The 24,105-nt window shown below is 44.3% G+C and overlaps 3 protein-coding genes across 4 annotated transcripts in view; 2 read left to right on the forward strand and 1 right to left on the reverse strand.

Annotated features, from left to right (window-relative positions):
* The first annotated feature begins 115 nt into the window (after window positions 1–115).
* On the forward strand, window positions 116–9,388 carry Aimp2 (aminoacyl tRNA synthetase complex interacting multifunctional protein 2). 2 transcript variants are annotated; one of them, XM_057763661.1, is made up of 4 exons: window positions 116–358; window positions 5,561–5,767; window positions 7,518–7,749; window positions 8,884–9,388. In XM_057763661.1, the coding sequence occupies exons 1-4, from the start codon at window positions 224–226 to the stop codon at window positions 9,270–9,272; spliced, it is 963 nt and encodes a 320-aa protein (XP_057619644.1). In that variant the 5' UTR covers window positions 116–223; the 3' UTR covers window positions 9,273–9,388. The 2 variants fall into 2 exon arrangements, with proteins under 2 accessions (XP_057619644.1, XP_057619645.1); XM_057763662.1 differs by having other exon boundaries at window positions 123–238.
* Window positions 9,389–9,397: 9 nt separating this feature from the next.
* Window positions 9,398–24,105, reverse strand: part of Eif2ak1 (eukaryotic translation initiation factor 2 alpha kinase 1) — a 38,991-nt gene continuing 24,283 nt past the window's right edge. Inside the window, exons 12-15 of the mRNA XM_057763658.1 lie at window positions 14,910–15,024; window positions 14,628–14,710; window positions 12,569–12,802; window positions 9,398–10,300 (exon numbers count right to left, since the gene is read on the reverse strand). Coding sequence (XP_057619641.1) covers window positions 10,196–10,300; window positions 12,569–12,802; window positions 14,628–14,710; window positions 14,910–15,024 — 537 coding nt within the window. The 3' untranslated portion in view covers window positions 9,398–10,195. The remainder of the gene's footprint in view (window positions 10,301–12,568; window positions 12,803–14,627; window positions 14,711–14,909; window positions 15,025–24,105) is intronic.
* On the forward strand, window positions 17,834–22,464 carry Ankrd61 (ankyrin repeat domain 61). The gene is made up of 3 exons (XM_057763660.1): window positions 17,834–18,099; window positions 19,691–19,788; window positions 21,519–22,464. Exons 1-3 carry the CDS (start codon window positions 17,884–17,886, stop codon window positions 22,462–22,464), a joined length of 1,260 nt encoding a protein of 419 aa, XP_057619643.1. The 5' UTR covers window positions 17,834–17,883.

Consider the following 24,105-nt stretch of genomic DNA (forward strand, 5'->3'; position numbering starts at 1 on the left):
GGGCTGGCGAAGGCGTGCCAAGATCTCCTTACCATCGATTGGTTACTTCAAAGGTCGAGTCGGTGACGTCATAACTCCCGGCCAATCGAGGCTCACGGACTTCATTTTTCCGGAGCGCCAGCAGCAGGGACAGAAAGAAGGTGGCTACTGTCTGAGGTGGCCTTGGGCGGCCTCTGAGCGTTTGTGTCCCTCGCCCGCTACCTTCCTTCCTTTGGTTCCCACCATGCCGATGTACCAGGTAAAGTCCTATCATGGAGGCAGCGCACCTCTGCGTGTAGAGCTTCCAACCTGCATGTACCGGCTCCCCAACGTGCACAGCAAGACCGCCAGCCCGGCCACCGACGCGGGCCACGTGCAGGTAGGAGCGTGCGGCCCCGGCCTAGTGCGCAGGCGCTCAGCGCGCCGCGCCCTGTCCCAGTCCTTGTCCAGCCTAGTGCGCCGGCGCTGCGGTTCTGTGGGTCCCTTCTTAGTCTGGGTCCGACAAACCCACCCGGGGTAGTGCTACTGTGGGTTCCTGTCGCGATCGCCAGCCGCACTGAAAAGCGAGCAATACCAAAATGATCCTTCGGAGGAATTGACAGAGCGATCCCAGGGACACCATAACTCAGTGTGACAATTTTAATGACCCATCCTTCCCACTGCAACTTTTCCCTCAGAGGTCCTGACATTTGCTGTAGTTGGGTGTTGGTTTTCGCGATTAGGTTGTCGAGTATGTATGCCCAAGCTCTGTAATCTTGATGCACTGGAAGCAGATCGCATGTGTTCTCTTGTCTGGCATGCTGTACAAGAGTTTCAGTCTTTTTTGTTGCAACAACGAAAGTGATAGTGTTTCTTTACGCTGCCTGGCCGCACTCCACCTGTTTATCTACCCTGCCCCCACCCATGGGCACTGGTATTTATAGACTGGTATAAATAGGCGGTAGAGGAATTCCTGGTCTAGTGGGCAGGACTTTCTTCCACTTTACCTGGATAAATGGTTTTCTAAAGTGGTTATACCGGTTTATGCTGTCACTAGCAGGATAATGTAGGCATCCTAATGTAGTTTTAATTTGGGTTTCTCCAATTTCTAAGTAAGTTGAGGTCCTTTTTCATGTTTCCTGGTGTGTGTGTGGGGGGGGGGGTTGGGGCAGAAACAGGCCTTTGAACAGGGCTGTCTGAACTCCTGTAGCCAAAGAGATGACCTTCAGCTCCTTCTTTGGCCTCCACCTCCCAAGTGCTGAGATTAGAAGGATGTGCCTCTTTGCCTAATTCAAAGTGATGATCTTACCATGTTTATTTTATCACTACTGTTTGATCTCTTTTCTAAAGACTTATTCAAATTCTCTACTCTTGATGATGACACACAGCCCAAATTTCCAGCAGGCAGAAATTCTGGCATTCTGGACAGATGTGTGCTGTTGTGGTCCACTTTCTTGTTACTGTCGTCCTTTATTTTAGCTAGCCTGGAAGAGAAGCGGTTAACCCCAAACCTAGTGATCTTAGCAGCTGTCTAACACAGAGCTATGAAAACAACAGCAGATATGGTTCAGCGGCCCTTCAACTAGACTGTCATAGAGGCGTGCTCAAATACACCTCCGGCCGTGTATTCCCAAGGAACGACAAAGAACCCAGGGTAGGGTTGTCACGTCATTCAGCCACCTGGGTCTGTCTGTGCCGGAAATAGAATCCAGGCCCTTGCCTATGATAAGTGAGTACTGCCTAGTCTAAGTCTGCCTTACTCCCTTTAAACTTTGACAAGTGTCTTTCCTGGGAAGCTCAGAACAAACACCTATTTGCCTCAGGGCAGAAGTGAAAAACAGACTAAAAGAGTTCCACCAGAAGTCTAGCTTGGTGAGTCCTGAGTTTAATCACAGTTATTTACCCGAGTATGGGCAGTACAAGCAGCCACACCACTATAGAAATATTAACTGCTTGTATATCTTCAGGGGAGGCTGTTCCTGCTCAGCCTCACAAGCCTTCTGCTCCTTCCATGCTAGTGAACCCAATCTTATGAGGATACCATGGGGTACGGGGCCCATCTGACTGCAAGATGACTCTGATCTGTGATTTAGATGGCCGACTCCTCCAGCAGAGGAGAACAACATGAATGGACATTAGAAATCAGAACCGCACAAAGAATTGACTGCTTTGCATAAAATGAAGCCAGTGGATACTAGATCACAATTGCTCTCAGCAAGGGGACAACAGGCCAGCATTGGAGGTAGTAATAAGGTGTAAAGCAGATCCTGAGTATTTCGGTGTTACTCAGGAGAACCTAGATCAAGCAGGACTGGAATTCAGAAATCACAGTCCCATTAGATTCACAGTTTCTTCCTCAGTCTTCAGTGAGTGCTGATTCAATTTTGGACCTAGTAGCTGCTAATTTGGCCCTGGTGGGATAATTCCTATTGCTATTGATAAAAATAAGTAAGACTGCGCGCGGGCACACACACACACACAGCTACAAGCTGTTAAAGGAGATTTGAGTGCTGAGCATGGGGCTGGCACCACTACCCAACATTTGGGAGATTGTGTTTAAGGTCATTGTGGTTCTTTCTCTCTGTCACTCTCTAGCACTCTCTCTCCATGTATATGTGTGTGTGTGTGTATGTGTATATGCACAGAAATACATGCAAGCACAACACCCATACTCATAAAAATAATAAATCTTAAAAAGTGAGTTCCTTTCTCCCTTTAATTTGTATAAATTATTTTCTGTTTTGTTGCATATCATTTCTTTGTTCATTCAGGCATGGTCTTTGGGGGTATTCTGGGAATATGTGGTTGAGACAGATTTACATATAGTCCATGCTAGCCTTAAACTTGTTTTGTAACAGTTAAGGCTGTCCTTAAACTCCTCATCTTTCTGCCACAACCTCCCAGATGTTGAAATTACAGGTGTGCATCACTATGGCTTAAGCAAAGTATTTTTAATTAGCCTGTTATTAAGAATAAAGGATTCTGACTACAATGAAAAGTGCAGCTACGAAGCTCACGTGAGCCCAGAAGTTCAAGGCCATCCTGGACAACATAGAGCAAAAACCCTTCTATTTTAAAAAAGTTGTTTGTTTGGTTTTTGTTGTTGTTGTTTCTTTTAGCATGGTGGTGCACACCTGTAATCCTAGTGCACTGGAAACTGAAACAGGATTGTGAATTCCAGGCCAGTTCAGTCTGGAAACCCTGTCTTAAAGTGAAAAAGAAAAAAAAAAAAAAGAACTGGGGAGGAATAATGTTTTGTTTTCATTTTCTTACCTAAATAACTGAAATGGGAAATCAACTATTTCTTTAAGATTAATTTTATTCTTATTTATGTGCATGTGTGTATGTCTGAATGAGTGAATGCTATGTGTATAGTGCCTGCAGAAGCCAGAAGAGGGTGCCAGATCTCTTAGACCTGGAGTACTAACAGTCAGTGATGAGCTTCCTCATGTAGGTGCTGGGAACCAAACAACCCTTTGGAAGAGCAACAAGTACTCCTAACTGGTGAGACATCTTTCCAGCCCCCAAATAGGACCATTTTAGTCGTGGTCAGTCATGTTTCTTCATTGTTATAGAGCACTGTGCAGGACCCTTTGGCCTGGAGGAAAGGAATTGGTTTTGTTCTTTCAGAGAGTCTTAATTTTTATTATTTAAATCCATTTATTTTGGTGGGGAGGAGTGTGCCTACTATGGCATCCATGTGGAGGTCACTGGACAACTGGTTCTCTTTCTACCATGTGGGTCTGGGAGATAGAACTCAAATTTCAGGATTGCCAGCCAGCACCTTATATACTGAGCCATCCTACTGGTCTGTTGCAAATTAGCTCAATATGGGAAGTAACCACGCCAGCTTAAGGATAACAATTATATTTTTAATTGTTATAATGGGAAAACTCAAGCCACAAGAATGGGAAACCCGACTTCCTCTGTCTGGAGCCCAGCGAGAGCGCACACCTGGTCCCTCTGTTTTTCTTCCTGGGTTTCAGGTAGCCATGCCTTAACTGGGTGTGATTGATTAACAGAGCTTCTCTATCATCTCCCCCTTTTGTCTAAACAAGATCGATCCAAACCTAATACAACTATATACAATAGGAACAGATAGCAAATATAAAATTACAAACAATATACAATATTAAGCAAGGAATGCATAACAAAAGTTTTACCAAACATTCTATTTCAAGGAGTGTAAATCTTACCTTGAAATTAAGCTTGGCTAAATTATGAGGAAAGTAGCCACAACTATCTAATCTTCAACCCCATCGAAGATCTGAGAAGGGAAACAATATTACTTGAGTAAACAGGAAGTGCAATCGAGAAACTTCCAAAATGTGCAACAAATGACAGAGACAACTGGCTACCTGGGCAATCACCCAAAGTCTCATTTGCAATGTTGAAGCAACCAACTTTGGCTAGGGCCTAACATAACTGACATACCATTTTCAAAGGCAAGAAACTTTTCAAAACTATCTTACCCTGTCTTGGCAGGATATGACAGTCCTGTTTTATCCATTTACGGATACTCTATATCTCTGTCAGTGGTTGAGGTATGGGCATTTCTTTGCCCAAAGGCCAGTTCTGCCAAGAAGAAAACAAGCTCCCAGTGGAGTTGTCTTTGGTGCTCAACATTCTCTCGGGATAGGTGCTGCCAGGAGCGATTGTGTCTCACCACCACAGAACTCTAAGTTAAATTAAATGCTATTTTCTACAGCTCTTTGAAGAGGTTGAAGATTATCTATCTATACAGAATATAATCTCTATGTATCTAAAGAACTTGATTAGTCTAACTATAAATATGATAAGCGTAGATGACTATTGATCTGCAATTCCTAATACCTATCTAACTTAAAGACTAAGACAATAATAAACAATTGTGCAATAAATGAGGACAATGACCTCCAAATGTAAACAATGTATAAGTATCTTGATCGGAGGTAGAAATGTACACTGCAATATGGTAAATATATATATCAATACATAAACAATGTTTTAAACAGAGATAGAAGCATACATGCATACAATATTCAATATAATCTAACTTTGTTGGTTTTTTTTTTTTTTTTTTTTTTTGATTTTCGAGACAGGGTTTCTCCGTAGCTTTTGGTTCCTGTCCTGGAACTAGCTCTTGTAGACCAGGCTGGACTCGAACTCCCAGAGATCCGCCTGCCTCTGCCTCCCAAGTGCTGGGATTAAAGATGTGCGCCACCACCGCCCGGTGTTTTTTTTTTCCAAAGCAGGTAGCGGTGTTTGGTTATAGAAAGAGCAAGTAGGGCATCTCTTTATAATCTCTTTAGCTTGTTGCCATATAATAGAAAACTTTCTTTAAACCTTTGCTATTGATATGATGTTTTTTATGAAATTCAGAGGCCTGCAATACGCTTCTAATCAATAATTGATCAATTTCTGCATTACCTTGTGCTAGAGCCATATGGATCGGATGTGTGTTATGTACATAGGATAAAGCCTATTCCTGATATGTCACTGGTCCCATGGCGTGTTTTTAGAAGGTGGAAGTTTGATTGGCAAAGTAAAAGCTAAGTGATCTAATTTAAGGTGAGCTCTATAATGTGAGAGGAAGTGACCGCTGAGATGTTGGCTTCTTTAGGAAACATCTGAGCCATCTTTGCAAGCCCTTGAATCCCGCCAAGATGATATTTTAAAGCGCCTGTATGAGTTGAAGGCAGCAGTTGATGGCCTTTCAAAGATGATTCACACTCCGGATGCGGACTTGGATGTAACCAACATCCTGCAAGCTGATGAGCCTACGCCTTTAACCACAAATGCACTGGACTTGAATTTGGTGCTTGGAAAGGTAAGAAACCACATGTCTATGGTTCCAGTAGCTTGGGGTTCTAGTTTTCAGAGGTGATGCAAAGAGTTTGTTTCCTTTATTCTTCCTCTGAATGACTGCATCTAGAGCTGGATAGTGGCTCACTCCTGTGATCCCAGCACTTGGGGGCTGGGCTAAGAGGGTCACGAATTACAGACTACAGGGAACCCTGTTTCAAAAAAATAAATAAAACGAACGATTATATCTGGATCAAAGGTCAGATTTACAGAGTGAAGAGTGAAGTAAGCTCCAAAGCCTCTTCTTATGGTGAGGGGTGGACAGGAGAGGGTGGGGAAGGGAGATGGGAGCCCCAGTTTCCTGTAGTCCCAACTGTGTCAGCAACCTCTCAGCCCTGGAAGGGGAGGGCATCCCAGCTAATTCTAAATGCCACTTGGTGGAGCAGAGGTCTCCTCGACTCTTGCTGAGAAAATGCCCTGGCCACACAGATAGAAACCTCGCCACTGTCAAAATTCTTTGCTGCAAGCCAGCTCCAGTCTTGCGCTTCAAATGTAAGTCGTGTGAGTTTGCTGTGTTAAGAGTAAGCTGTGGGGGCCGGAGAGATGGGGCAGCATTGGCTGTGTTACTTCTACAAAAAATAAATGATCCCCACTTAGCTGGGGGATCAGCCCATGTGCACGGCTGTCCCGTTTGTTTATAAATGGTGGTGCTACTTGAAGATGCAGTGGAGTCGTCCGGGATCCTGCACTAGTAATCTCAGTGGAAAGACCTAAAAAGCCTAAGTATCACGTAACTTTGGTCATGGGCTTTGGTAACCGTGGAGCCCCTGCCTTAGCTCTCATGTCCTGCTTACTTTCATTCACTGAGGAAGCAACTGAGATCTGACCAGGCCCCCAAAGAGCTAGAGTATCCAAGGTGAGTCAGGAAACACAACCAGGGTGCCAACTTCTTAATGTGCTGGAAGGTTTTTCAGCACACACGGTGCTCAGGATGAAGTCATGCCTCTGAACAGGTAGCCTACGTCCCACACTTTCTGGTGCCTTTGTGTGTATGTGCAGGTTCATGTGCACCATGTGTAAGTGCATGTGAAGGCCAGAGAACAAGCTGAAATATTTTCTCAGGCAGTGCTCTTTTGTTTGAGACAGGATCTCACTGACCCAGGGCTCACCAAATAGCCTGGAGCCAATTCTGGGACTAAAGCACACTTCACACCTGGGTTTTGAAGACTGAACTCAAGTCCTTGTGTTTTAAGGCAAGCAGTTTACAGACTGAGCTATCTTCCCATTTCTTGTTTTTGAGGTTGGTTTTTTTTTCTTTTTTTGAGATAGGTTCTCATGTAGCTCAGGCTGGCCCCAGACCCTTTATAGCCGAATGTTTCAAATTCCTGATCCTCTTACCCCTTAGAAAGTGAATTACAGGCTTGTGTCCAGCTGTATTTCCTACTGAGCTCAGTGGCTTTGGATAACCTGCTTGCCTCCCCAGGACTCAAAGTTTTTCCAGCTGTAAGAGGGGTCACAGCAACATCTTTAAGTGGGAGTTGAATCAATTAGACCCAGGAAAGTTCTTGGGGGAGCACCTGGTCCATTTGTGCACACAGAGGGCACTTTTGTTTCAAGCTAGGTTTTTCTGTATACCCTGGCTGTTCTAGAGCTGTATGTAGACCAGGCTGGCCTCATCCACCGGCCTCCACCTCCAAAGTGCTAGGATTAAAGGTGTGTGCCACCATACCGGGCTGGATGGCTTGTTTGCTTCAGTGTTTTTGTCTCTCCCTTAGGATTACGGGGCACTGAAAGACATCGTGATCAATGCAAACCCAGCCTCCCCACCCCTCTCCCTGCTTGTGCTGCACAGGCTGCTCTGTGAGCGATACAGGGTCCTGTCCACTGTGCACACGCATTCGTCAGTCAAGAATGTACCCGAGAATCTTCTCAAGTGCTTCGGGGAGCAGGCTAGAAAACAGCCCCGCCATGAATATCAGCTGGGCTTCACTCTGATTTGGAAGAATGGTAAATAGTGGGCCTGGGTTGAACTTACTTGTGCTGCAAAGGGGTGGGACAGTCCACAGCACTGGCTACAGCTGTTTGTTGTTGAGTGAAATCCTCTCCAAGTTTAGCGGGCAATTTAAGAAGGAGGTAAGAATTGGCACCAGAGTGCCAACCCTCTGGAGAGGTTGTGGTTTCTCAGTGAGGTAATTCCAGGGGAACTGAGCCTTGGAGGAAGGGGTTCTCCTGTGCAGCCTGGCAAAGCAAGAGAGTAGTGGCTATCCCCACTGGTCATGACACTCTTAAAAACTCATTCAGGGAACACTAACAGTATCTTTGTTTGGTCTGCGAGGCAGCAGGGGATCATTTATTCATCATCCGAGACACATTAATGCCATCCATCCAGTGATACCTGTTGAGAAAGTAGCCTAAGCTAGCTTCAAATCTAGTCTTTGGTTTTCTTGTCTCATCTTCCAAAGAGAAAGAATTACGGACACGTGCCACTATGCCTGGCCATCCTTGCCTGGACAATGGAACATCTGGTTCCTGGTCGGAAGCCTCCAAGTTTAATGTCAAGGGGTTGGAATAGATGGTTTAATAGCTTGATGATCATTATAAACAAAATAGCAAAAAGGAAAGGGCTACTTGGTTACTTCTAAATTCTCTTAAAACATACTTGTGTGTGCGTGTGGTTGCAGGGGAACATGCTTGTAGAGGTCAGGGACAAGTGCAGAAGTTGACCTGTAGAAGTTATACCTTCTGCTGTAAGTACTGGGGGCTGTGATAAGTGCTGGACATGGGGGCAGATGCCTTTACCCACTGGGTCATCTCACTAGCCCTCACTTTTTTAAGGAAGTAGTTGCATTTAAAGACTCTTGAAAGCCTAGTGTGGTTGAGTACACCTTTAATTTCAGCACTTGAGGCAGAGGCAGGTGGGTCTCTAAGTCCAGGCTAGCGTGATCTACCTAACAAGCTCCAGGGCAGCCAAGGATACACAGTTGAGACCCTATCTCAAAAACAACAAAAATTAACTAAAAGCTAAAGGTTCTTGAAAATTGTCTTGCCATCAATTCATGAATGAATTCTCCCTTTCACATAGCACAAGGCTGTCACTTTGACTCTACATAGTGGTTTTTTTTTTTTTTTTCTCCTTTCCAGTGCCCAAGACACAGATGAAGTTCAGCATACAGACAATGTGCCCCATCGAAGGAGAAGGGAACATTGCACGTTTCTTGTTCTCTCTGTTCGGCCAGAAGCATAATGCTGTCACCTCAACCCTCATCGACAGCTGGGTGGACATTGCCATGTTTCAGCTGAAAGAAGGGAGCAGTAAAGAGAAGGCAGCCGTTTTCCGCTCTATGAACTCTGCTCTGGGGAAGAGCCCGTGGCTTGTTGGGAATGAGGTCACCGTGGCAGATGTGGTGCTGTGGTCAGTGCTCCAGCAGACTGGGGGTGGCAGCGGGGCAGCACCTGCCAATGTGCAGCGGTGGCTGAAGTCGTGTGGGAACCTGGGCCCCTTCAGCACTGCCCTCCAGCTCCTTAAGTAAATTCTAGCAGCTTGTCTTGCAGAGTTCAATAAAAGAATGATACGGCTTCAGACTGATTGTCGGGAGAGGACTTGCACTAGAATCAGTCTTTTCACTAAGCCATTTGTCCAGAGTCAATAAACATATAATTTGTGGATTTTATTTTATTTAAATCAGTAAAACCAAGTACAATGCACTGAGATGATCACCAGCCAGGGGCAGGCACTTTATGGCATCAGAGACTGCTGTCTGAAGAATGCTCAGGTGGTTGGGGAGATGAGGACTTTAAAAAGGAAATGGATTATGGGACACAGTGTCAGATAAAGGCAGAAAACATGAGATTCTCAGCTACTTAGGTCACTTGAGGGCAAGGAGTTCAAAGCTTGAGAGGAGCAAGCTGAGGGTGATGCCATGCTGAAAGATGGAACAGAAAGGTTGGGGATGGTGCCCTGTGCAAAGACGCTCAACTCTGACCTTCCAGGTAATGCATAGCCCAGTTTTGAGCCAAGGAGTGATTAAGTGTCTGTCTGGTAACTGGCCTGAGCAGCAGTATGAAAGGTCCAGGGAAGACTTGCAGCTGGCATACAGCCTGAAGACAAGCAGCTGTGGGGGAAGGAGCACTGATTTCTGTAGTAGAACCTTCTGGAAGACAGGATGGTCAAAGAAAGTAAGGGAATGGTGCCTTACCTTAAGTTTAATATTTAAGTAGGAAATTCAGGATTCAAAACGTGGAGAGGATAGGAGGAACAGGTCAGTTTCCTGGGGTCATGAAAGGGTTCCTTGAAGAAAAGGAAGCTGGGAGTCCTTTTATATCTTTCCACAAGTTTGCTAAGTACAATTGAGAATAACACCATCTGTCCCCAGCTAAAGGTTGAAGATTACATTCCTGTTGACTCTTTAAGAGTGTCATTCCACTCTCGGGTGAACAGCATAATTCATCTCCCTCATCGCTGCAGTCCTTTGTCCTGGGAAAGGAGGCTTAGTTGCCTCTTTAGTTCTTCAATTTCCTTCTCTTGCTCTATTATCTTCATCTGCAATGTGAGATTAACCTAGAAAGAAAACATTTTAAGCTACATCAAAATGGCCTGGCCTTTGAGGTGTTGATATATCCTGGCTGTACCTGAACAGCTATCACAGCCCAGTCATCACTAGTCACCCCTGCAAGGGTGAAGTTGCCACCGTACTGACTATAATTATGTGATACTTCTAGCCTGCAAATGCTCCATTAACAGATGCAGGTGTCTTCCTTCAAAGTCTGTCAGTCCGTGATGGTGGGACATCTATCTGCTAGTTTATAAGGCATTAACTTGGGACTTCATTTGCCACCCAGGCCAAAACAGCTGGTTTGTGTTATATTTAGAAATTAGATCTTAACATTTATTTATGTGTGGGGGTGTGCACATGTACCATGATGCACGTGTGGTGGTCAAAAGTTCCACTATGAGCGTTCCAAGGATTGAAATGACTACCAGACTTGGCCGTAAGTGCCCATACCCACTGACCTGTTTTGCCAACTTTGATGTTTTTGAGGCAAGCACCTTTCTTAATGAACCACTTTCCTAGCCTCCTAGCTAGTGCCAATCAGAATCACTTCTGGGATCCATAAAGTGCAGACCTCCACTCGTCTTCCCAGAATTTGTTAGTAGGTTGGGGAGTGGAGAAGAAAAGGCCAGAGAATGCTGTCATACTCTCACTGCGTTCTGGCCTGGGGGCTACACCTGGAAAGTCTTGACACTTGTGCTGTTCAAACACTGAGCATAACCTGGAAATCCTGCTCCAATGCAGATTCTGACTCCTGGTAGACTGGCTGCTGATTTAGAGGTCATACTCTGAGTAGCACTAGGCATCCAGGACCAACCTAGGGCCCACAGGCCACATGTGACTGATTACATGAGGTGGAGGTGGCTCAACACAGAACTATAACCTGATTTGAGTGTATGTGTATATATATACAATCACACATATATGTCACTTGGTTCCATGGTTCTCAAGTGTAAACTTCGTACATGAACTTCTGTGGCAATGTCAAAGCTGGCCAGGCTCGCTAAATAATATATCTTGAATCAACCTTTAATGAAGCCTTAGGTTTCTAGACCAAGAGAAGGATGAATCACCTATTGCTTCCACATGTAGAGGAAACACTATCTTGGCACCATAGCCATATGGCAGGAGAAAACCAGTTTCAGATGGTGGCATGCTAAAAGACATGCAGAGGGCATCCCTACCACTACTGTCCATTTCTGCTTAGAACCACTGCCCTTTTTATTACAATTGTTTAAAAATCCCAGGTTAGGAAGGAAAAACTAGAACCTACTCCTGACTTAGCAAGATGAGGACAGAAAAGAAGCTATAGCCTAGGCTACAATTAGAACAGCTGCTTGGCAGTTTGCCCTTGCATACCTGGGCTATGGATATGCCTTTGTTATTTGTATAAAGTCAGTACCTGAACTCTTAGGGAACTATGAGTATAGACTTAACTATTCTGTTGCCATAAACCCTAAAACTCAAATATTTGTGACGTGGAATTCACAACTGAAACAAATTCTATTTTGAGTTTCATATTTTCTTCAGCATGAAAAAAAGAAATGTTAGATTTCACTGGCTACCATAAAACAAAGATGTTGGTTTGAAGATCTGTACTTCTGTGGTGTAAAATAATCTGCCCCAGTACAGGACAGACTTTTATTTTTATTTATTGTTAGGTGTGTGTTTATGGTTGGAAGGAGGTGCTCATGCCATGAACCATATATGGGGGGCAGTGTCAGAGAACAACTCTGTGGGGGTGCTCTGTGTTTCTATGGGTTCTAGGGAATCCAACTTGGGGTGTCAGACTTGCCTTTACCTGCGGAGCAAGGCTTCTGTCAAGGAATTTCCAACATACAGAACAGCCGGGAAGCTAAGGGTATACAGGATTCAAGATGGACAGCTAGGTTTCTAAATAACGAGTATACTGCACTTGGTAATATCTGTCACTGTTTATGTGACAAATTACTTTCTTAAGTCTTCCTCATCTGTGAAAGGGAGATTAGCAGTGTCAGCCTCAGCTGTGAGCCCCCTGAAAGACAAGCTTATCTAAAGCTCTTGGAGTTGACAACTCACACCTGCAATCCTAGCACTCAAGAGCCTGCGAAAGGACTGCTGTAAGTTCAAGGTCAGACTGGGCTACAGTGTGAGACCCTATCGATAAATAAATATATAAGCAAGCTCTTAGGACCATACCCAACCCAAAGTGAATGTTCAGTAACATTATAAAAATAATATTAGTAATATTAAAAAAGTAATATTAAATTAGTAATATTAAAAAAAAAGTTACGTACATTTCCAGCTGTCTGGAAAAGCTCACTCTGTAGCAGCTGAAGAGCAGATGGCCTCTGCGATGCATTCTTTCCCGTTAGGAGCTGGATATACTTGGCTTGCACCGGACACCTTTTACTAAGGGATTCAGGTATCCGACCAGTCCTTAAGCCTGTCAAGACTGCTACTCGCTCCATTTCTGTCCCGAAAGGCTGAAAGAGCTCGAGCAGGATCACACCCAAGCTATACATATCAGACTGCAGAGGAGGAAATGGGCATGAAAGGTTTGTAACAAAGTTAGGGGAGCACTTCTGACAGCAGAACCTCCCAAGGATGCCCAAGAGTGAGGCTTTACAGGATGAGCACAGAACAACACAGCAGGAAGTCTCCTGCCTCAACAGCAGATATCTGCCTCAGGTACGACACATCTGGGGCTTTCCTAAGTTCATCCTTTTATACCCAGAGAGGGCATCCATGAACCTGGAGGACAATAGCTAGCTAAAGGGCAGGGATATTTCCCAACAGACACAGCAGTCATTACTCTACAATAGGGACATCTTCCCACCAGCCCACCATAATCCAGACCTGATAAAGTGACCCAGGCAAAATGATTAAACTCACTCACAACTCCTACTATTAGCAACAGGAGATTGTCATCACCAGGTCCTAGTAAGGCTAGCCTCTGCCTCTATTCATAATTGAGCATTTTTCTTTTTCAAGAACCTTTTTTTTTTTTTTTTAATGTGAGTGCTACATATGTGAGGGTGCCACAGAGACCAGAATAGGGCGTGAGATTCCTTGGAAGTGGAATCCATACAACTGTGCAGCCTGATGTGGGTGCTGGGAACCAAACTTTGTTTCTGAAAGATTAGCAAAAACTCTTAGCCACTGAGTCAGCTCTCCAGTGTCTAAGCACTCTTGTCAATATTTATAAACTGCATAAAAATCTCTTCTGTTTCACCTAAAGCAGTTCATTTGGAAGTCAGGATCTTAAGGATAGCAATGGATTTTCCCGGAAACTCTTCCAGTCACTGACGCATTAAAAGGATCATTGACTAGGCGGCTACACTGAAAACGGATTTATTTTAAGAACCAGAAATGGCAGTCACACCTGTAATAATGCCAGCATTTAGGAGGCTGGGGTGGGAAGATCATGAGGTGGAAGTCAGCCTGGGCCATACAGACCCCTTCTTTAAAAAGTAAAAAGGAGCCAGGCGACGGTGGCGCACGCCTTTAATCCCAGCACTCGGGAGGCAGAGGCAGGTGAATCTCTGTGAGTTCGAGACCAGCCTGGTCTAAAAGAGCTAGTTCCAGGACAGGCTCCAAAACCACAGAGAAAAAACCCTGTCTCGAAAAACAAAAAAAAAAAAAAAAAAACAAAAAAAAAAAGTAAAAAGGAGCCGGAGGAGGTGGCATACTCCTTTAATCCTAGCACTCGGGAGGCAGAGGTAGGTGGATCTCTGTGAGTTCCAGCATGTTCTAAGTTCCAGGACAGCTAGGGCTACACAGAAAAACCCTTAAAAAAAAGAAAAAATTAAAAAGGACCTTGGAATATAGCTCACGTGGCTAGGAATGTAAGGCCCTGGTTTCAGTCCTCAACACCATGAAAACTAAAACCAGTAAAGTACCAGAGCAAAGTATAGAATGTTTTAAAAATTAAAACTGAAAAGGCATTTAACACTTTTCAAGGAACAAAGAGTTAAAAGTTTACAGTGTCTATCCCCTTTCAAGGACAGTTAGGTGGCACACTGCCCAATACCATTTGTTTACCTAAGCTGGAAAGCTGAGGAACGAAAGGCTGAAGGGACCTCCATGAAATCTAGCCTCGGAAGGCGAATGGTGACATTTTAAATGGAAGGCTGACTTCAACATTTAGTGACATCCATGGATTTTGATGTCAAGTAGCCTAAAGGCAACACGCATGCAGTTAGCTGAATAGGGAATCTCTTTTTTTGATTTCATTATTTAGTTGTGTGTGTGTGTGTGTCTGACGTGACAGATCCCCGCCTGGAGCACCTCTCCCACAGAACTGCACTCACTGCTCTACTTGACAAGCTGAGGAAACGGGGAAACAAACAATACCTTGGCATCATATTCGGACCCCTCCAACTGTTCAGGTGACGCGTACAGACAAGTCCCCACTCTGGATGTGTGTGCTGCTGTTCCTGCGATGGAAAAGGTCATTAAGCCATGGCTGTGACCAGAGCACTGCGGCTCCTGGGAGAACAGCTGCCTCTTGGCCTCAGCTGAGCTTTGCTATGACAGTTCTGATTTGTTGTACGTAAGGCCATGTTCAACGATGTCTCTCTATATTTATTTTTAAGTGCAAAAAGAAACAACATAAGTGAACAAATAAATCCTTACCCTTTCCATTTCGGTCGGTCCAATCTGAGCTCTTGTGTATGATGTCTGCACAGGCCAGACCAAAGTCTCCTATTTTTACTTGCTGATCAGGACCGTGAAGGAAAATATTTCTAGGCTATAATAAACAGGAAAAGTCAACTCAGTGTTCTTAAAACAAACATGGAAACTTGTGTTAAGACCTGCCAGGCATGCAGGTTCATACCTGGAATGTAAGAACCTGGGAGGCAGAGGCAGGAGGACCAAATGTGAATATAATACCAATCGGGTTTACATTGTGAGTAAGTCATCAAGGACCATACAAAACTCTCTCTCAAACAAAAAGTTGCTAGGTAAGTATGTGGCTCATTGAGTAGTGTTGGCTGTGCAAGCAAGAGGAGCTGAGTTCAAGTCCCCAGCACTAAAGTAAAAAGTTGAGTGTGACTGCAAGAGTGCCTAACCCCAGCATTATACAAGAGGAGCAATGGCTCTTGTCGGCTGTCAGCCACTTAGCTCCAGGTTCAGCGAGAGACACTGTACCAAGGGAATAAAGTAGAGAGTGATGAAGCAGGATACCCAAAATCCTCTTTGGTACATACACGCTGAGCACACCACATATATACATACACACACACACACACACACACCCCAAACTGAAGAAGATGGCCACTCAGGAACAAGTTTTAATTTAAAAAATTAAAACTAAGAAGAGGCAGGGGATGTAGTTCGGCTGGCAGAGTGCTTGCCTGAATAAACAAAGCACTGTGTTCTAACTCCAGCAATGCATAAAGTTTGCAATCCAGCACTAGAGAGGTGGTGGCAAGATCGCAAGTTCAAGGTTATCCTCAGTTACCTAGCCAGTTTGAAGCAAGCCAGAGCTACCTGCTTCAAATAACAGCAGCATCAGCATTATTACCATCTAACTGGGAGAAAAAAGTTTACTAAAATGAATACAGAATCTTTCACTGTTGCAATCTTCCACTAAGTATAATTTACTTTTGTTAATAAATGACCCGCTGTGTTTTGGTCCTGCTAAGAGTTCTGCTTCTTTAAAAAACTGTGTGTATTAGGCACTGAGAGAAACAATTAATAAATGGGACCTCCTGAAACTGAAAAGCTTTTGTAAAGCAAAGGACACGGTCAAAAAGACAAAACGAGAGCCTACAGAATGGGAAAAGATCTCCACTAACCCATCAGACAGAGGTCTGATCTCCAAAATATGAAAAACAAAAACAAAACAAAAAAAAACCCTCAAGAAATTGGACACCAAAAGAACACATAATCCAATAAAAAAAAAAAATGGAGTACAGACCTAAACAGAGAACTCTCAGCAGAAGAATCTAAAGTAAATGTTCAACATCCCTAGTCATCAGAGAAATGCAAATCAAAACAACTCTGAGATTCCATCTTACACCTGTAAGAATAGCCAAGATCAAAAACACTGATGACAACTCATGCTGGAGAGGATTTGGGGAAAAGGGAACACTTCTGCATTGCTGGTGGGAATGCAAGCTGGTACACCCCTTTGGATGTCAGTGTGGCGATTTCTCAGAAAATTAGGAAACAACCTTCCTCAAGACCCAGTAATAACACTTTTGGGTATATATCCAAAGGATGCTCAATTGTGCCACAAGGACATGTGCTCAACTATGTTCATAGTAGCATTGTTTGTCATAGCCAGAACCTGGAAACAACCTAATTGCCCCTCGGCTGATGTGGGACGGTCACTTGTCAATCTGTTGTTTCATTGGTTAATCAATAAAGAAAACTGCTTGGCCTGATAGGTCAGAAAATTAGGTAGGTGGAGTGGACAGAACAGAATGCTGGGAAGAAGGGAAGTGAGCCAGATGCCATGCCTCTCCTCTCTGGACAGACACGATGGAGCCAGGTCGGACATGCTAAATCTTTCCCGGTAAGACACCATCTTGTGGTGCTACACAGATTATTAGAAATGGGTTAAGCAAGATATGAGAGTTAGCCAAGAAGAGGCTAGAACTAACGGGCCAGGCAGTGTTTAAATGAATACAGTTTCCGTGTAATTATTTTGGGTAAAGCTAGCTGGCGGCCGGGAGCCGGGTGGGATGAAAAGCAGGCCTGCCCGCAGCTCCTTCTACACTCAGCCAAAGAATGGATAAGGAAAATAGATAAGGAAAATTTACACAATGGAGTACTACACAGAAGAAAAAAATAACGACAGCTTGAATTTTGCAGGAAAATGGATGGAGCTAGAAAACATTATTTTGAGTGAGATAACCCAGACACAGAAAGACAATTATCACATGTACTCATTCATAGGTGGCTTTAAAACATAAAGCAAAGAAAGCCAGCCTACATACCATAATCCCAGAGAATTTAGACAACAATGCAGACACTAAGAGAGACTTACATAGATCTAATCTACATGGGAAGTAGAAAGTAGAAAAAGACAAGATCTCCTGAGTAAAATGGGAGCATGGGGACCTTGGGGGAAGGTTGAAGGAGGGAGGGAAGAGGCAGAGAGGGGAGCAAAAAAAAAATGTAGAGTTCAATAAATATCAAAAAAAAAATCTGTGTGTGTGCAGGCACACCAAGGCATAAGAATGGGGGTCAGAGGACAAGTTGCAGCACTCTTACCATGGTATCCCCAGGACAGAGCTCAGGTTGTCATGCTTTGTGCTAGACATATGACCCCTAGCTAGCTCACTGGTCCTATTAGATTTAATTACAGCTGATGCAAAAAAAGGGGAAATGATTTTAGCTATAAGATGCCAGTTTGGGGGTTTCTGTTTTGTTTGCTAATAACTGAGTAGAAAAGCGGAGAAACTGTGCTTGCACTTAGCACTGGGAACCAAGTCTCATGAGGGCTGGCTCCAGGATAGAAAGGGAGTCTGTTGACATACACAATTCTAACAGAGTTCTAGAACTCAGCTGAGGGGGTCATTATCATAAGAGACAGAAAGTGACCAATTCCATAGCAGTATCCGCTCACCTTGTAAACCTCTGTTCTAGAGACATCCTCATGGGGAACATAACCAAGAAGGGAAGCAAAGAGCTCGTGGCTGATGCTGCCATACCGCAGGATGACACCTCGGTCACCACACTGCACTCTAGACTCTATGGGGCTATAATCAAGGAAGACTGTAACACAATCAAGAAACTCCTCAGGACCCACCCTGTCAACCAGCCCTTGAACATCCTGGTCAACCCCACCAGCTGCAGACTACTTCTGAACCAGGTACTCCCTCTCAGGCATTTTAAAACAACAGAGCTGGAAGTGGGTAACCCTTCTAATCCCAGCACTTCGGTGGCTGAGGCAAGAGGACGGCCTCAAGTTCAAGGCTAGCGTGGAATACATAGTAAATTCTAGGTTTGCTTGAGCAAAGAACAAAACAAAGCAAACGAGCAAAAAAACTGCCAAAACCAGTCAGAAGTTTTGGGAAGAACTACCCCCAGTGCCCTGGGGACTCCCTGAGCCCTTCATGGCTTCACAACACATAGGTCAGCACCCAGGTCCAATATACCCCAGTCTGTAACTGGCCTTTCCACTCTCCCCACACAAACAGATGGGAAAAACACACCACCCTCTCCAAATACGCCCACAGCGATTACGTCACGTAGACTGGGTTTTCCCTTCTGATGCAAACACACTTTCTTACATGTTTTGTCTTGTTTTAGGCAGGGTTTTACTCGATAGTCCAGGCTGGCCTAGAACCACCAACTTCCCAAAGCTGGCCTAAAGCACATAACAATCCTTTGATCTCTGCCTCCCACGTGCTGGAATTGCAGGGATGAGCCGCCAAGGTTGCTGCTTGATTACTGCTTCTGTAATTAGTGTTCCTTTTTTCTCCCCCACCCCCAAAATAAGCCAGCCCTTCCCTTTTCACTCGTGGTCTCTCTCTCATAAAGCTTCCATATGTATTTTAAGACCTAGTATAAGCAGCTGAGCTAATCACAGTAAGAACACACACTGCCTTATCTGAAAACCTTGGAAATGCAAGTTTCACAGCTGATAATGGCTTTGGCAAGACGCATAAAAATATAACATGTTCTTGTTAATCAACTTGTGGGTTAATTTAAGGGCAAAATTACTTCAAAGCAATTTGCTTTACACCAAGAGTTCTTTATAGGAATTCATTTTCAAAGCTTTATTTCAACTGCCTTGAGAATTCACGGAGGGGGCGGGCAGGATACAGAGTCTACTACGAAGATGGATGGCCTTGCATTCCTGACCCTCCTCCACCTTCTAGGTGCTACGGGGTTATTTATAGGTGTGTGCCAACACGCCTAGCACTAAAACACAAATTTTGTAATTTAAAATTCACCAGCTATGGGTCATTTAAAATAAGCAACAGGTGGATGGAGAGATGGCTCAGTGGTTCAGAGAACTGGATGCTCTTTCAGAGGACCTGGGTTCAATTCCCAGCACCCATATGGCAGCACAACAGTCTGTGACTCCAGTTCCAGAGCATTTGACACTCTCACACAAACACACATGTAGGGAAACCACCTATGTACATACAATACAAATAAATAAATTAAAAACTATATTTTTAAAAAGAAACAAAAAAAGGCAACAAAAAAGGAAAATCTTTAGCCAGGAATGGTGGCTTTAGTCTCAGCACTTGAGAGGCAGAGACAGGTGGATTTCTCTGTGAGATCCAGGCTAGGTTGGTCTACATAGAGAGACTACCCCCACTCCCCAAAAAAGAAAAGAAAAGCAAAAATCACAATGCACAAACTGAAGAAATGCCAATCAAATGCTTAGTACTTAGCCGAGCTGAGTGGCACTATGTATGTAAGCCATGTTTGTTGTGGTTTCCCAACAGCACGCTCATGATATCTTCCCTATCCATCTGGCTGCCGAATACCACAAGCCACAAAGTTTGCTTTGCTTGTTACAACATGGGGCTAACCCAGAAGTAAGGTAAGTTAACTTAACGTGCCTAAGTGAGGGTGTACACGTGTGTGATTCAGATATGTGTCCCACGCTGGGTACAGACTATGTTAGCATGGATCGTACTTTACTGACAGGGCGAGAGACTGAAAAGCTGGGTGAAGCACAGGCATACTAACCAGTCAGGTAAATGAACACGTAGGAAGTGGGGGCTCAGCTGTAGAAAATGAAGTCTGGACTACAGCACTCAGGACACTGGACAAGAAGAAAAGTCAGAAGGGGCAAACAAACAACAGGCGATGGGCTGCCTGCACATGACCCTCCAGTGACCTTCGCTTCAGCCAAGAGAGGTCACCTTGCTCACCTCTTATCTGATTCTTGAACATTATGGCCCAATGGATACATTTGGATAAATCAAACAATTATATATACGATATAAAAATAATAAAACTCAGGGTACAATCCTCATCCTGCTCAAAAAATCCGCCCAGTAGATCTTGTGTTTGCACCCTCTTCTGGCACCACCAGCTCCAGCTTGGCAAAGCTGCTCCATGGCTGGCCCGTCTCGGCCTAAGTCACCATCTCATCCTGTCTCTTCAGGGGCTCCTCAAAGGCACGTTCCTGCCCTAGGACCCCCTCATGAGGTTCTGCACCTATCCAGAACCTTGCCCACATGCACCATTCAGTTAGCCTGCCAGCTTTCCATGCCAGACTACGCATGCCCTCAGGAGGCCGAGATGCCCTGCTGTTTCCCCAAACCGCAGTCTCACGCCTTCTCACAGATAAGTCTGGGTGAATGTCAGGGAAGCAGTCTAGTTCTCAGGATAAACCTTCCCTTTTCACTGCCACAACATAGACATTTTGCAGGCAATCCTGAGATGAGGGCCCACTCATTCCACCTGGGTTGGAGCAGGATGTGTGGCTTCATTGGCTTCAGAAAAATGCAGGTGTCCAGATTCAAGTCCTGCCACTGACTCTCTTCCACTTGTGAGTGAATGTGTCAGGGAGAGGACAGACAAAAAGCAGAAAACTGAGGGAATGGAAGTTCTGGCCCGTTAGTGTTCATTGTTGGGACAGTCATAGCTCATACCTAAGTCCACACATTTTTACTAAATACCCAGGGAACCAGCCCAGAGCCATGCATGATTCTGAGAATATAGGAGAAACAACCAAGGGACAGCCTTAAAGGAACCACAGTTCCAGATGGAGCAACCAAGCTTAAATAGGCTTCTCTAAGAACCTAAGACCCACTCAGCAGGGACTAAAAAGAGCCTTAAGGCATCCAGCAACACAGACTGCCACCACTTCTTTAAACTAACTAACAGGCTTAGGGAGACACCTGAGTCAGTAAAGTACCTGATTCACTCCCCAGCACTGCTATAAAAGCCGAGTGCACGTGTACCGGGCGGGAGTGTGGGGGAGGGAACACATGGATCGCCAGAGCTCACTTGCTAGCCAGTCTAGCAGAGTCAGTGAGTTCCAGATTCAGTCAAAGAGACCCTGTCTCAAAAAAATAAGGTGGAGAACAATCAAGAAATACACTTATTATTGACCTCTGACCTCCACATGTAAATGAGTTCATATGTATCTGAGCATGTACACACACACACATCAACTTATATCTACAGCATCCTCACAGGGGGGGATGAATTAGAAGGGGTTACTTGCAGTCAGTGTTGCCTTCCTGAGCATTAATTCTTCATGGGGAAGAGTCCCTTTGTGGAATGGAACTGGCTTAACCTGTGATAAATTCCTTTCAGAGATGCTCAAGGCTTCAACACTCTTCACCAGCTGCTGCTAAACTGGCCAGTCACTTTGACCACGTGGTCTAAAACAAACACTCTGATCCAAAAGCTCCTGGCAGACATTCAGAACAACGCTGTCACATGTCTACGCATTTTGTGTGAACACGGAGTTCAAGTGAATGCCCAGGCAGACAAGGACGACAAACATTCACCCCTCCACCTGGCCATAAAGCATGGGACCTATCCAGTTCTTGCCCTTTTGGTCCAAAATGGTGCCCGTGTCAATGCTATGAACAGAGCCAGCATGACGCCCCTCCACATGGCTGCAGAAATACTGGACAAAAACATGATAGAGACACTCATTGCCTGCGGGGCCAATGTGAACTGCGCCACCTCAAATACTGGAAACACAGCTCTGAAGCTAGCTGTGCGCACCGCATCAAGCAAAGCTGGCCAGCTACTGGCAGCGGGGGTGGGCTGCATCCGTCTGCTGCTAAATCATGGAGCCCAGGTCAATGCCCAAGACCACAAAGGCCAAACAGCTCTGCACAAGGCATGTTTTGGAGGCAGAGAGGTAATAATCAATCTCTTGCTGGAATTTGAAGCAGACGTGAACATCTTAACAAGAAATGGGGAGTCTGCAATATATATGTACCTTCAGCGCAGTTCCAATATCAGAGATGCATCACTTCTGGCTAGGCTACTTTATTACTCTTACCCTTTAAGACTGAGAAATAAACAAGGGCTTCTACCTGCAGGAATCATGCAACCAGAATTCCACCTCTTAAGGAAAACTCTAATAAAACTAATGAAAAAACCTTTATCCCTAGAGGCCATCTGTAAGAGAAATATCAGAAATATTTATGGTGAGAAGTACAAGTTCTACCTGAAGCAGCATCTCCCTGAGAAGCTATGGAAATCCGTATATGTCTTTTATGACTTTGACTACCTGTTGAAGTGAGAACTCCACACCCTCAGTGCCAGAGAGCCTCAGCAACTCAAACTGTGTTTTCTGGCTGGATGTGGACCAGAAAACACTCCAACTTAACTTTACATTGCAATGTACAAACTACTGGTCCTAAATCCCTTTCCAAAAAATTAAAGTGACCAGCATGTTAACTCTCATTGTCTTCTAAAATTTCATTTAGATGCCTTTCCCATGATTTAATTTTGGCTTGAAAAGTGGGCTAATTGCTTTAAGATTTATCAGCCAAAAAAGAAAGTATATTTTGTCTTTTCTTGATAGTCTTTTATGAAATAAAACTAAAATAGTTCCTATGGGGCTTTCTCTTTTTTTTTTTTGTGGGGTGGTTTATTTTTGGTTTTATGAGATGAGGTAGTGGTGTAGGAGGTCCTTTTGTCATTGTGTTGCTTTCATTGGTTAATAAAGAAACTGCTTTGGGCCCTTCATAGGGCAGAACTTAGGTAGGTGGGGAAAATTAAACGGAATGCTGGGAGGAAGAAGGCAGAGTGAGAAAGACACCATGGAGCTGCCAGAGACAGACATGCTGAATCTTTCCCAGTAAGCTACTGTCATGTGGCGATATACAGATTAATAGGAATAGGTTAAATTAAGATGTAAGAATTAGTCAATAAAAACTAGAGCTAACAGGCCAAGCAGTGATTTAATTAATACAGTTTCTGTGTGGTTATTTTGGGGCTAAGCTAACCAGGTAGCCAGGACAAACAAGTGGGCCCGCCCGCTCCAACAAGGTAGTAGTCCAGGCTAACCTCAAGCTAACTGATCCTCTTGTCGCTAGAGTTGTATTTTCACTGTGGTTTGGTTTGAAGGACCTGGGGTTTTGATTTTAGCTTGGGTCCTTGAGACATGACTCAATACAGAGCCCTGAAAAGCTCTAGACTTGCCTAAGCCTCCTGTGCTGGAATAAAAGGTATGTGCTAAAAAAATTGTTGTTGTTATTTTTGTTTTTATTTGAGAAAGGGTTTTTCTTTGTGTAGCTCCAGCTGTCCAGGAACTTGCTCTGTAGACCAGACCGGCCTGAAACTCAGAGATCCACCTGCCTCTGCCTCCCAAGCACTAGGCTTCAAGGTGTGTGCACTACCACAACCACCAGCAGCAGCTTTTTTTTTTTTTCTTAAGATACTGAAAAAAAAAAAGAGCTGGGCAGTAGTGGCACACACCTTTAATCCCAGCACTCAAAAGACAGGCAGGTGGATCTCTGTGAGTTAGAGGCCAGCCTGGTCTATAAGAGCTAGTTCCAAGCCACAGAGAAACCTTGTCTCGAAAAACCAAACAACAACAACAACAACAAAACCCAAAACAAACCATTTCCTGAAACAGACTTTAATTTCTAAGGCTGCACTTCTACTGACCCTGAGTGTATTTACCATCACCAATTATATTAGTAATCAGTATCCCTACGCCTTACTGTGTTCATACTTCAAAGTCAAGGTTCAAATGACACCAAATTACTGCTCTCAAATTCAGTTTAGGATTTCTTTTTAAGCATGGGGGGACTGTTTTGGAATGGTGTGTGTACACACAAGTGTGCTTATGCATTCAGAGGCAAAAGTTAACATTGGACATCTTTCTTAACTAATCCCCCGGACTAGCTGGCCAGAGAAACCCAGGAGTCCTTGT

The sequence above is a fragment of the Chionomys nivalis genome, chromosome 3 (assembly GCF_950005125.1).
Source record: "Chionomys nivalis chromosome 3, mChiNiv1.1, whole genome shotgun sequence".
NCBI classification, from domain to species: Eukaryota; Metazoa; Chordata; class Mammalia; order Rodentia; family Cricetidae; genus Chionomys; species Chionomys nivalis.